Genomic DNA, 13,870 nt, shown 5'->3' with positions numbered 1-13,870 from the left:
TATACATGATCATTGATATGTTGCTGAAAATGGATTGTGGCGACCCTCGATAGTTACCAACTTATTGAATTCTAGTCCAAATGCATTTCTTTATCTAGGGCTATCATGTGTCAAGTAAACATCTGCATTGGTGAAACGCTTATGATTATTATTATATATACAGTACACTCAACGAGTTAGACCCACTTTCCGTTTCCCTCCGCGGATTTTTGCTATCGCGGCCAACACAATGATTTTATCGACTGTCCACGTTCCTCAGAGTTTGAATATAAGGCCCTCGGAGGGTGATCAGTCGACCGAATAATAACAAATTCGGCATTCCTCGGAGGGGTTACCTACGCGAAACTATGCGGACACTAGATAAGAATCTACGCTAAAGTTATATATTATTTATTTAAATATTCAACAGATTACGACGGCTCCAGTTAATTGCTATTTTTCTTTTTCCTCTGCCCGTTTTGCATGAAGTTAGCTTACCACAAGAATGCAGTCGTATTTCACTAGTTGCACATGCATCTTATAAACATGTTTTTGCTAATGACTGATAAACACATTTCTTCCGAGAAATTCTAGGTTACACATTTTCAGAAAATCAGGAGGTCAAACACGCGTTCAAATTTCACAGCGCATGGTTTTGAAGGCCTTCTTTGCCTCATTTTCTGTGGAAAATTCCATGAAACGTCATAGCTATTTTTAACCACCAATAATAAATAGTATATTCTACATTGTATTGATCACGCGCTTGACGTCAGAGGTCATGGTTCAGAATCGTGTAAATAGTCGGCTGCTTTATGATGCAATAACTTAGTGGATATACTTTAATGATTCAATGTTTATAATTCAAGACAATATTCAATTGGCGTTTACGGACATAAATTAAAATTAAACGTTGGTACATGTAAGAATCTTTTACCCTTAACAATGTGCATAAGCATAAAAATAAATAACTTTTAAACAAGAATGATTTCTTGCTTATCTGATTAGACTCGGAGTTCCGCCGCGGGATCATAAAATCGGACAATTCTCAACCCTATCGTTCATATTAAACACGGCGGTAAGTCAGCCACTCGGAGGAACTCGGGGGGGATTTTAGCAAGGGCAACAATTTTACCCTCGGAGGAAACCCGCGATCATCGACTTTATCCCTCGGAGTGAGCGAGGAAAGTGGGTCTAACTCGTTGAGTGTACTGTAACGGTTAGTTCAGTGTCATGGCATTTGCTAGGCTTGCTGTTAAATCATTTGGCGCATGCTGGTATTTTACCACCTGAGCACAAATATTTTCATTATTATTAGGTGTGTATTAAATTTTGCTATCTAACACTAAGACAAACACTTTTGTTTTGTTCAGACTTTTTAAGCACTGACTAAGGTTTCTTCAAAGTGAATTAAATATTTAAATGACATTTAACTGCACAATTATGCCACAGCAAGTATTGACACCAATGAAAAAATCACTTCATAAATATTATGCACTGGGTAAATTCTTGTTAAAATAGTTTAGTTTAAACTGGTAGACTGGGCTAAACCCTCTATAGACAGAAAATCAAACCAATAAAAATGTTAAAAGAGTTTTTAAGATCTGGCCACACCCATTTGCTGCATTATGGCTTAAACAGGAAGTTGGAGGCCTAAAGAAGCAAATTTGCCATCATCATTCAAAGAGGTGTGGAGCTAGTGTAGCAAAAACAAACAATATGTAAAGTATTACACAACCAATAAGAAGAAGAATCATAGGTCAGCCCTTGAAGAATAGAGCTCGACAAGGCTCTGTGCACGTCACCTTTATTCATTGCAATGATTTGTCCCTAAGTGAGGCTTAGAGCCTTTACTTAACTAGGATTTAAAAAGGGCAGGGTGTGGCAGAAAAGGAACAGGGTGCTAAGGGAGAAAGAGGCACATTTTATCAGGCTATGAAGAACTGGAACAATATTAGTATGAGTTAATTAATAGAAACAAAGGACATATTTAAATGTGTTGTGTATTTCATTTTAATGGCAGAAGGGAGCCCTTGCGGAGGTCCATGAGTGCAGATGGGAGCCCATGATGGGGTCCATGGGGGCAGAAGGGTACCCATTCTGGTCTCCATGAGTGCAGATTGGAGCCCATGATGGGGTCCATGGGGGCAGAAGGGTACCCATTCTGGTCTGCATGAGGGCAGAAGGGAGCCCTTGCAGAAATCCATGAGGGCAGTAGGGTGCCATGCTGGTCTCCATGAGTGCAGATGGGAGCCTATGATGGGGTCCATGGGGGCAGAAGGGTACCCATTCTGGTCTGCATGAGGGCAGAAGGGAGCCCTAGCGGAAATCTGTGAGGGCAGAAGGGTGCCATGCTGGTCTCCATGAGTGCAGATTGGAGCCCATGATGGGGTCCATGGGGGCAGAAGGGTACCCATTCTGGTCTGCATGAGGGCAGAAGGGAGCCCTTGCGGAAATCTGTGAGGGCAGTAGGGTGCCATGCTGGTCTCCATGAGTGCAGAAGGGAGTCCATGATGGGGTTTATGGGGGCAGAAGGGTACCCGTTCTGGTCTGCATGAGGGCAGAAGGGTGCTACCAGAAAAAGATAAAGTGCAGCATCCTCCTTAAACTCTAACTTAAGCACATTAGACTATCATCCTAATCAGTGAAGTAGAATGAAACCATGACAACATTACAATGTACCTGATTTTATTGCCTGAGCAGCATTTTTCATAGACTGTGCCACATTAACAGACTGGTTGCCATAGTTTTCTGGCCAGGTGTAGATTATGATTCCGCACATCACAATTAACACAGTCAGTGACAGATCGAAGGGTGCACTGAAAAAGAAAATATTTTTTGTAAATACATGTATCAATCTTTATTGTTAAAAAAAAAAATTACTCAAAAATACTTTATTACATTATCAGTGGCTTTAAACAGCTGTATAAGACTTGCTGTATAAGGGTTAAAAAGCATTGGTTGAAATATCATACATTAACATGAATACTGACTAAATATACACTACACACAACTCTTAAAGCCTTTCATTTCTACCTGCCATATTCTTTTACTCATATACCAAATAAAACCTGTTGTGAACAGGATATTTTTTATCAGTTTTTGGATAAAAAAAAACTTGGCTACTTTACATTCACTTATCATTATAAATGCAAAATAGACGAATTTTAAAACTTATGCAAGAACATTTTTAAAGTCATATGTATTTAAAAAACCCATTGATATTCATATTTAAAACATTTAATATGCATGAGTTTACCCATGAATATATGAATGTACCAGTTGTCGAAATAAGCACAAGCCCGCAAGCCCTGAATTGGTAAAATGCTTTCGGGGGTAGCTTGTTCAAAAATGTAAAGCCAAGCAGATGCATATGAATTCGGGCTTGTTCATTCATAAGACTTATTTCAATGACTGATATACAGAAATGCCTTAATAACTAGAGATTGCTTTTTTGGAATGCTTGTCTCCCCTATTGTGTGGTCGTAGCTGAGAAAAAATAAATGATGGACATGAAATTTGTAATTTTGGACTGGAGACGAACCAACAGTGAAGTTTATTCACCCGTATTAAATAGTGAAGAGAAAGTGTTGTTGATTAATCTTGGAAAGTGTAATTGAAGTTTGCATTGTATGAAGTTCCTGGGCGCAAGCGTTATTCAGTTATTGATCGGAAACCATTTTTCAGCTCAAGGTCATCGTGACCTTGACCTTTGACCTACTGATCACAACATCAATAGGGATCATCTACATGACCAACTTGCATGCCAAGTATTAAGTTTTTGGGTGCAAGTCTTCTTAAGTTACTGAGCTGTAATCGTTTCTTCACCTCAAGGTCATGGCAACCTTGACATTTGACCTAGTGATCTCAAAACCAATAGGGTTCATCTACTAGTCATGACCAACTAGCAAACAAAGTATGAAGTTTCTGGGTGCAAGCGTACTTTAGTTATTGAGCCGAAACTGTTTCTATTGTTTTTTACCTGAAGGTAACCTTGACCTTTGACCTTTTGATCTCAAAATCAATAGGGGTCATCTTCTAGTCATGAACAACTAGCATACCAATTATGAAGTTCCTGAACCCAAAGGATCTTTAGCTATTGAGTGAAAACCTTTTCTTCACCTTAAGGTCACAGTGACCTTGACCTTTGACCTAGTGACCCTAAAATCATTACAAGTCATCTACTAGTCATGACCAACTAGCATACCAATTATGAAGTTCCTTGGTCACAGTGTTCTATAGTTATTGAGCAGAAACGAAGTGTGACATAGTGACTGACTGACGGACTGATGGATTGACTGACAGACAGGGCAAAAACAATATGTCTCTCCATGAATGGGCGAGACATAATTAATATGATTGATAGTTTGGGGAAAAAACAAGTTATGTAAGAAGTAAGAAAAACAGGGTACACACACAAAACCAAATCCATCAGCAAAGAACTGAGCAACCATGCCTGATGCAATGGCCACCAGAGAGTTTCCCAGGATTGCATGGCTGAAGATGTTCCCCAGCAGATCAGAGTCAAAGCCTCGCTGAAGATAGACAATGACATTTAAGAGTTATCACTGCAGATAAGCAAAGACCCAACAACAACAACCTGTCTTATGCATGCATGGGTATTGGCAATATGATGTTTAAGCTCAAGAGCATTCTCTGTAAATGATAAAAATGAACTTTATTATGCTTTTCTTCCATCGATAAACTCCCTGAAAATTGTGAAAACTTTCCCAGGAGAACCATTGAAATGAAATGCTGTCAAAGCAATTACAGTGTTTTAAATCATCAATACAACAATATGTCTTTGGTACAGATGGGTATCATTAGTGTTTAATTAACTGTCTTAAAATAAAAACAAAACACTTCCTACATATTTCTAACATATAGCACTAGCAGCATGGGTTGTGGAGTCAGAATTCGGCTCACAGAAAATGGAGAGCATTATACATGTACACAAGACCAGTCAATAATAATAAACATGTCCCATCTAAGGAGGATGGCTTCTAAAAATGCTTGCCCCATGCAAGATGTTAAGATGGATGTATTGTATTAAATTAAACCTTTCAGTGAAAACATCTCGAAAACTGAAAGAATCCAGAAAGTTGTAATTCTTAATAGGGTTGCAATATTTTGAAATGCAAATAGTTTCGCTTTCAGCAGAATAATATTTCAAAATTTACATTTCTCAGATATAAGAACTAAGCACATTTGCTTTCAGATGCAAATTGTTATGCCTCCAAACACATTTTATGGTTGTATTTTTAGTATGATACAGGAATTTAAGTATAAAGTTCATATTGATGACATAAACCCTTGAATGATAAAGGAAGCATTAAACTATGTTTATATATACACAATAAAACATTGTCAACTTGAAACATGACAGTATTAAACCTCCAAGGTTTATAGATAAGGTTATCTTAATGATGACTTTTGAACCACTGAGTATCCCAAGGTCTCTGCTTTAACATGAATTTAAGGAAGTATAATATTACATGTATCATCCCAGTGTTGGATGTGTGAAATTGTAACAAAATTGAAGAGAAAGTTTGAATTTTTACTTATCCAAATGATGAATGAAACACTATTCAATTAGCCTCTACAGTATATACTTTTAAAGCATTGAACTCTAAAGTATGTAACAAAACAGACCAGGGGCGGTATTCATAAAACTTCCTAAGTCATTACGTAATTCTAGTATCTCTTTAGTCATATGAAATAAAAATTGAAGAATTTCCAAAATACCTGTACATTATTTTAATTGAACTTATTAAAAACACCATACTTTAATGTTAAAAAAACTTATACTTTCTTTTAATTTGAGTATGAAAATTTTAAGAAATCGACATATGACTTAAGATGCTTTATAAATACGGCCCCAGGGCATCATTCCAGATATTAAGTCTTTAGATTGTTAATTTTCAGGCATAACTCCATTTTCGGCTAAATAGTGTTCATATTTATGATAAAACATATCATAGGAATATTTTATCATATGGATAATTAATTGTTAAGATTCTACCAATAACTTTATGGGTGTCTCCGAGCAGGGTTAAGCTTTACAACATAGGTATCTCACAGTGATTTGATGGGAATGAACTCCTGCTTTGGTGTCATTTGACCTGTACTAAATTTAGTGACATTTAACCTAAAATATTTATTTTTTCTTTAGATTTATCAAACGGGTTACTCCCACCATCTATCTAGCATAAAATAACTATGAATTACTGCAGTTTAACAATGTCAGAAAATCTCGAAATGCCTAAATAAAGGAATCAAATTCCCATCAAATAACTGTGAGATATATTATTAAAACAGGGTCATGCCACTTGTATCTTAAAACATGCCGAAATAGGGAATAAATTGTCCCATAAATGCAAATTAAAAACTGGTTCATTATTCCAGTTTGAATCTCATAAAATTACCAAAGCTAATCAATAATTTGAAATAAAATCTAAAACTATTGCAATATCATCTTGGTCAATAAAACATGTTTGGACAGATGTTCATTAATAGATAAGAGAAAGAAATCTATATTATTTACATGAACAATGATTATATCAACAACAACTTTTCTGTCTAAGATAAAAGAGCACAGCTGGTAATGGAAAGTATATATAAAAACAGTGAAGTACATTGTATTGCATCACAGTATGTTACATTGGAGAAGTTCCAATTACAAAATAAATATTTCTTTGCAACATACAAAACGCAGAGTTTTCATAGTTATCTTAAAAAGAATTCTTTAAGAAAAAAAGCAAATTTCTGAAAACCACTGAAAATATTTTTTTTGGCTAACTTGAAAGTTTAAAAGAGTATTCAGCTCTCTAAAATCGAAGTTATAATTATCATCATAGCTGCAGCATTGATACCATAATGCATGCATGTTTCCAATTCTTCTTGTCAACAATATTTGTCCAAGACAATTTTATGATACAATGTTTGTTTTGTTGAGAGGATGTGTCTAACTGGGTGTATGCAAAATGTGACCATGCAAATATAACCTTTTTACATAACTGGTTACATAACTTATTTCATGTCGATGTTATGCAAAACAAGCAAAAAAAGACTGCACAGATCTTAATCTTATTGTTTATAGGAATATTGTTTGCCACTTGTTACTTACCTATCCCAAACTGCCGTCACTAGAGAACACTTTTTTATCATTATACCTGTGAAGGAGGTTCACTAATATATGATACATTTAAGTAACCAAATTGCGAATAATGCAGAAAAAATGTAATTTAAACGCAGAAAAAATGCACGTTTAGTTCAGAATAAATGTGTTTCAGTCACAACAAGTGTACTTTTGAAGAAAAATACACTTAAAATCAATGCAAATACGCTGCTGCAGTTATGCAGATTAAATGCATATTTAACAAACCTTTTTGAGAAGGGACGCCACTCTAGTGAAACAAGTTCTACCATGAAAATGTCCATAATTCCAATGATAAACCTGACTGTAAGAACTACCTTATTGTGTTCGAACACAAGCCAGGACTCGAAGGCGCTGTACAGGATGGATGTCGCTGTCCCACCAAGAAGTCGACCCAGCATCAAGATCCAGAAATTGTTAAAGTGCTGAAAAATAGTTTTCACTTTTATACATATTGCAAAGACTGTGAAACCTTTTTTTCTTTATTACTGTTAATTTTTTAGTTCATCATTCTTTTTTTATCACTTTTACTTGAACTTTGTCTTGCAATTGTAATTTTCTGATACAATTGAAAATAGGCTCTTTTTCTAAGTGTGTTTGTTTTCATCCTTGTTCATTGGTCATCAAGTAAACTCATAGAAAGGTGTATTCTGCAACACTCAAAATACTTATATAGTGATTATTATTTTTTTTGTATTAAACTTTGGATTTCAGTATTGTAGCTTAACTGATGCAAATTATTTTACATATTTCAAAGTATTTGAATTCAATTTCATGCTTAATGAGTATGGAAGCCTGAATGTGGGACTTGAATTAAGTCAGAAAGCATAAAATTTAAATCATCTTAATATAAGCTGAAATCGATGCTAGTGAATAAAGCATGTTGAAAATTGGAAGGCCCCATCTTGGAAATACTGTTCCCATGTTTATAAAAAACTTTAATTTTTCTGATTAAGTTGAAGTTTCTAGAGGGGACAGATATTTTGAAACACCCTTTACATGTTCATGTGATTTTGTCAAAAAAACATAAGTCCAATTAAGAGCCTGTTTTAATTAAGGTTTTGCACATGATATCAATACTATAGGGTTACCAGACATCAACTATTAACACTTGAGGGAAAAAAGGGAATAAAAACTTTGTTTGTTTCAGTTTTGGGGAAACATCTCAGAGTACAAGTACTTTTCAAACATTTTGGAGACAAGTGGAATAAAATGTCAATAAAGAAGTAAATATGTCGCTCAGAAACATCATTTATTGAATCGTGAGATTTCCATTATAATTTTTTGGAGGAGAATATATATTTTATTGGGAAATACTAAACTTGAAATCTGAAGGGAGGGGGCTGTTAAACAACCCTTTTTATATAGGGTAAAAAACCAAGTCCATGTATGTTTACAACAAATATATATCTCATACACACATCCACATATCTTATCTAATAATATTCACTTTTTCATTTAGTTATGGTAGTATATATATTAACATTTAACTAATTACAATAAAAACTAAAAATGTGTCCAATGGACCATGATTGTGTCGCCTGACAAATGGATAAAGTGAGATATTGACAACCTTTAATAGGGCTACAAATTGGAACAATACAATACAGCTTGTTTCTTTGGATTGATTCATTTCTATGATTCATTATAAGGAAATAAATGAGGATAAAGTATCAAGAAAAACATATTTCAGCAACAGCTGATAAGGTAAAATTCACCATTTATGAAGGGCAACACATCAGCAGCTTTTCCAGAATTAAGGGCTGATTTTCACAAAAACAATTACAAGAAAATGTTTTCCCACCTGAAATCCTTTATTTGGACTAACTTTGATAAGCCTAGTATACAATTTAAGATTTTAAACTTGACCTTAAGCTATCATAATAAACATCATTGAAGAAAACTTTGTTTGTAACCAGAAAGATGAAGCTCATTTAGTAATGCTCTTTCACTGTTAACTATATTCATCAATGTATTTTATTTACATTATAGTTATTGAACTGACGCCAGTGGCAGTACATTATAAATGCTTCATTATGCAAGGTGGTTTTGTCTTACTATTAACATATGATACCATAGCTTTTTTTAAAGCTGCATTCTCAAAGATTGAACGTTTTGATAACTTTTTTTTATTTTTTTTTGTCTTGAAACGAGCCAATTTTTGCAAAAATCAATGGAAACCAGTTATATAAGACTGCTGACAAAAATTAGATCACAGATTTTAATATTTAAGTTCAGAAATTGATGTTTTATGCATTTTTCTTAAACTGTTGGTAATGGTTTAAGCCATTAAAACGTTGGTAACGGTTTAAGCCATAAAACATTAATTTTCGAACGGAAATATGAAAATCTGCGATCTGATCTTTTGTCAGCAATCTTATATCATTGGTTTGCAGATATTTACGCAAAAGTTTGCTCTTTCCAAGAAAAAAAAATGAAAGTTGTAAAAAGGGTAAATCTGTGAGAGTGCAGCTTTAATCAACAACACATTATTTTCACATTGCAACTGAATGACAAAACACTAAGTAAAATAATCGTAGTTATGAGTGTATCATGTATAGTTATGTTATGTTATATTGTAAAATCTTGGCAGAGAAGTGGAAATATGTTTATCATTTATATGGGGCTATACACTGTATGATAAAATAGCAAAAAAAAGAAAATTGGTGAAAATTGACATAAACTTGGTATTGATGTGTATAATACATTGAAACTAACTAACTGAAGTACCACATAGTTTACAATTTATTATTTTTTTTGCAGTTTTTTCGTATTTTTCCATAAAAAAAGAGAACAGAATTAATTGTTATGCGTGTTTTGGCTAGTCCATGTTATTACTAGCCAATAAACCCGGTTCAAACCCGGTCTCCAATTTTTTTTTAGATTTTGGTATTTGATTTTCAATATGATATCAAAGAGTAAAACATTTAATTAAATAATTGTCCTGATATTCGTTACAGAAAAAACTTATTTTGGTGCCAATCTGGTGTATAGTCCCTTTAAGATTCAACTTAATATTTCGTCCATATTTCGCAATAATGCTCTGTAATAAAACAATAAAATACATGAATAAAACAAATTGCCTCACTGAGTCAGCTCAGTTCACTGAAAGTAGCAATTCACTGGTGAATTCATTGCTCTGTGAATTGGCTATCAGCTAGTCAGTTCAGAATATTTAAATTGGTCTGTTCTGAACATTTGAAAATTGGCAATCCACTTGTCATTTCAGAAAATTTGAACTGACAATCCAAGGTCAGTTCAAAACATTTGAGTCGGTAATTAACAAGTCAGTTCAGAACATTTGATAAATGGCAAATCCAGTAGTCAGTTCAAAACAATTGAATCGGCAATTCCCAAGTCACTTTGAATATACAATTCACTAGCCAGTTTAGAAATTTTGAATTGGAAATCAACTAGTCAGTTCAGTTCAATAGCCATGATCAGATCATCTGAACTTGCAAAAAAACATTTCAATTAAACTTCAAAATACTAATTTAACTTATCAGGGCTAACTTTATGAAATTCTTAATTATGTGGTCAAATCTGTTGTTGTTACCTTTGTGATACATGCAGAACCATACAGAATTCCGTACAGGATACAGTTGTTTCTTCTGCCACTGAAAGTTGTAATCGTATAATCATTCAATTAATAAAAAATATTCTAGCGAGTTTGCAAGAAAGAAAAGGTATGTATGTTTTATTTTCCGAATTGGGAAAATGAGCTTGGTGACACTAACCTGTAAACATTAATGGCATTTTAAGTTTCACAGAATCCAAACCACCTAAACAAAAAAGGTGAAGTATGTTGAGATTCTTCCTGGTAGTATCACCTTGACAACAAACTTTCTATACTTAGTTTATACTAATTTCTTATTTTGATTGTGACCTAAGCTGATAGATTAAAGAATCACGATCAAGTCTCAAGTTTCTTGTGTATAAATATTATTAATGTCCATTTTGAAATGCCATGAATGATGATAAAGGAATCATGAGAGGGCTCAAACAAACAACCAGTTGGTGAGAGGCAGTGTCAAACCAGTAACAACCCATGACATCAAAAAGATGATGAAAATACCTTTTCTATGATTGAATAAGATAGATACTTGTAACATTTTCATTCAACAAATGTACTTCTACATTATAATTTAGTAGCTTTCATCATTTAATCACAAACAAACACACCTTCATAATATTTCTTTACTTTCTATTTCATATCTGAGATTGGACCAACAACTGAGTGCCAATGCTCATAGTGATTTTTTTGTAATAATTGGAAATACATGATTGCTATGTATTTGAAGTTCAAGATGAATGCTTTCCTGGCCCAAATTTCTTGAACAATCTTTATTACCTTAAAACAGGATCAAGATAAGCACATGAATTTTGTTTTTGTATAACTAGAGTTGTACTCTCATATTAAAGAGTTTTGAGACTTTTATAGGAATACTTATCTCAATGATAATCATGATTAAACATGTTTTACTTTGAAAACCTATTTTAAACTTAGTTATTAATTTATTTAGCTAAATGAAATAAGACACTTAAGGTTGTTACGCTTAAGTTTTTTCAAGAAATTGAGGCAAAGTCTTTGTCCAATTACTCACTATTTATCTGCGAATGAGCCAACTACGGTGCCTACAATCATACTGGACCCGAATCCAGCTACAAAGAGGATCTCAATCTGGTGTGAGCTCATCCCATAACTGTCATAGAGGGCGTATACATGAGGGCCTTGCAGCCAGTCACCCGCTGAAATGTGAGAAGTACTGCATAAGCATCACCACCCTTAAAGCTGCACTCTCACAGATTTACCGTTATGACAACTTTTTTATTTTTTGTCTTGAAACGAGCCAATTTTTGCAAAGCCCTTGGAAACCGGTTACACAAGACTGCTGACAAAAAGTTAGATCGCAGATTTTAATATTTAAGTTCAAAAATTGATATTTTATGCATTTTTCTTAAACCGTTAGTAATATGAAAATATGTGATTTGATTTTTTGTCAGCAATCTTTTATTATTGGTTTGCAGATTTTTACCCAAAAACTTTCTCTTTCCAAGACAAAAAATAAAAAAAGTTTTAAAAATGGCATATCTGTGAGAGCGCAGCTTTAAACAGTTTTAACACACTTACATTTTCAATTGTTTGGCATACTTGAGTAAAAATTATTCAAAACTATACCATCATTGTCAAACTAATATAACTATCAATTTTAATGTAAATGCAATTTTGGCCTCTCACCTCCAAATCAAGCGGGGTCAACTTTGATTCTTAATAATTTGTTCTACTAAGTTTGAGGGTCATAGGACTAAGTAGCAAATTTTAAGATTAATTTAGCTTAACCATCTACATGTTACCATGACCTTTGACCTGTAGTCATCTGCTTGTTACCACCTATATTACTTCATAGTTTCAAAACCATTTTTCTATTAAATGTCACCCCTACCTTGACCAGGCGTTAAAAAATCTGAATCTTAAATCTTTGTGTATAAAAACACATGGGATAATCCAATTCAAACTTTAGTCACAATATCATTATTAACTTGCAAAATTGACTTGCATATCACGCAAGCAATTTGAGTAAGATATTATCAATGTATAAGATTGAATTTTGAGGAGCACAGGGTTCAAAATTAACTTTGAGGAGCACTCGCAAAATTTTGCGAGTGCTTTTTGAGGCAACTCGCAAAATGAAAATTCAACTAGCAATTTTATTATTTGCTTTATTCCCTGATAATTGTGTCTAATTTAAGTAGAAATTTACACCTATTAAGATATATTATGATTATTAAAACATAGCAATCTTGAGTAACTTGACTACTAGAACTTGTTGATGGCTTATTCTTTTTGGGGGGTATGTAAAGACTCATCAGATGCTGGCCACTTTTTGATTAAAAAGCTGTCCAATAATTTGACATTGTTTACTTTGTTTATTTACCCTCGCCATCTGGTAATATCCATTTGGCAAGCATGGTACATGTTTCATTAAGTCCATAAGTATTAAATACAAATCAATAACATTATAAATGTAAAACAAATAAAAGCAACAGTAAATGTAGCATGGATGCTCTGGACCATGAAATATATCGATTGACGAAGTCTACCGTATTATATCATGCATAGGACGCACTTTTTTACCCCCAATTCTCTTCTTAAAAAGTGCCTGCATCCTTTCTATGCTATTAGAATTTCATCTGTTTTTTTCCAAGTCCATTTCAGGTCGAAAATATCAGACCGGAGAAGAACGCAGTAATAGTAAGTATCTGTACTGCGTCACCGAAGAGAACAACTGACATAGGTAAAATCAAGCAAGTTAACAAACGCAGAAATATATTGAATGTTTACTTTAAAATGATTTATTGAGAAATAAATTGAAAACAAACATGAGTGTTTCCTTTTTTACAAAAGGGACGCTACTCACAAAAACTCGATGTGAGTCAGCATTTAACTGGATTGAGTTATAACGGCAACGGAAAATCGGGAAAGGAGGTAAATATCAAATAATCGTTGTTCATGATTTTAATGTTTCGATATTTTACAAAACATTTTGTTGTACGTTACTGTTTTGAAAAAATAATAAAGTAATGTGCATAACGCAAAGTAGCATTATTGTCACTATCAAATCTTTTCAAATGTGCGAAGGTGTGAAAAACACCCGCTGTCTGTCTTTAGAAAAACATCAATAGAACGAACTATTGCGATGGTAATACGGTATGGTTGTTTGTTCGCACTTTACCCGT

The 13,870-nt window shown here is 33.8% G+C and overlaps 1 protein-coding gene across 1 annotated transcript in view; it reads right to left on the bottom strand.

Moving 5' to 3' along the window:
- Positions 1-13,870, bottom strand: part of LOC128217198 (molybdate-anion transporter-like) — a 29,595-nt gene that overhangs the window by 14,073 nt on the left and 1,652 nt on the right. Inside the window, exons 2-6 of the mRNA XM_052924166.1 lie at positions 11,737-11,881; positions 10,689-10,749; positions 7,450-7,557; positions 4,393-4,511; positions 2,659-2,795 (exon numbers count right to left, since the gene is read on the bottom strand). Of these exons, the coding sequence (XP_052780126.1) occupies positions 2,659-2,795; positions 4,393-4,511; positions 7,450-7,557; positions 10,689-10,749; positions 11,737-11,881 (570 nt within the window). The remainder of the gene's footprint in view (positions 1-2,658; positions 2,796-4,392; positions 4,512-7,449; positions 7,558-10,688; positions 10,750-11,736; positions 11,882-13,870) is intronic.

The sequence above is a fragment of the Mya arenaria genome, chromosome 14, assembly GCF_026914265.1.
Source record: "Mya arenaria isolate MELC-2E11 chromosome 14, ASM2691426v1".
NCBI lineage: Eukaryota > Metazoa > Mollusca > Bivalvia > Myida > Myidae > Mya > Mya arenaria.
Note: the sequence above shows the minus strand (reverse complement) of the source record. Positions and strands in the feature narration are given on the sequence as shown.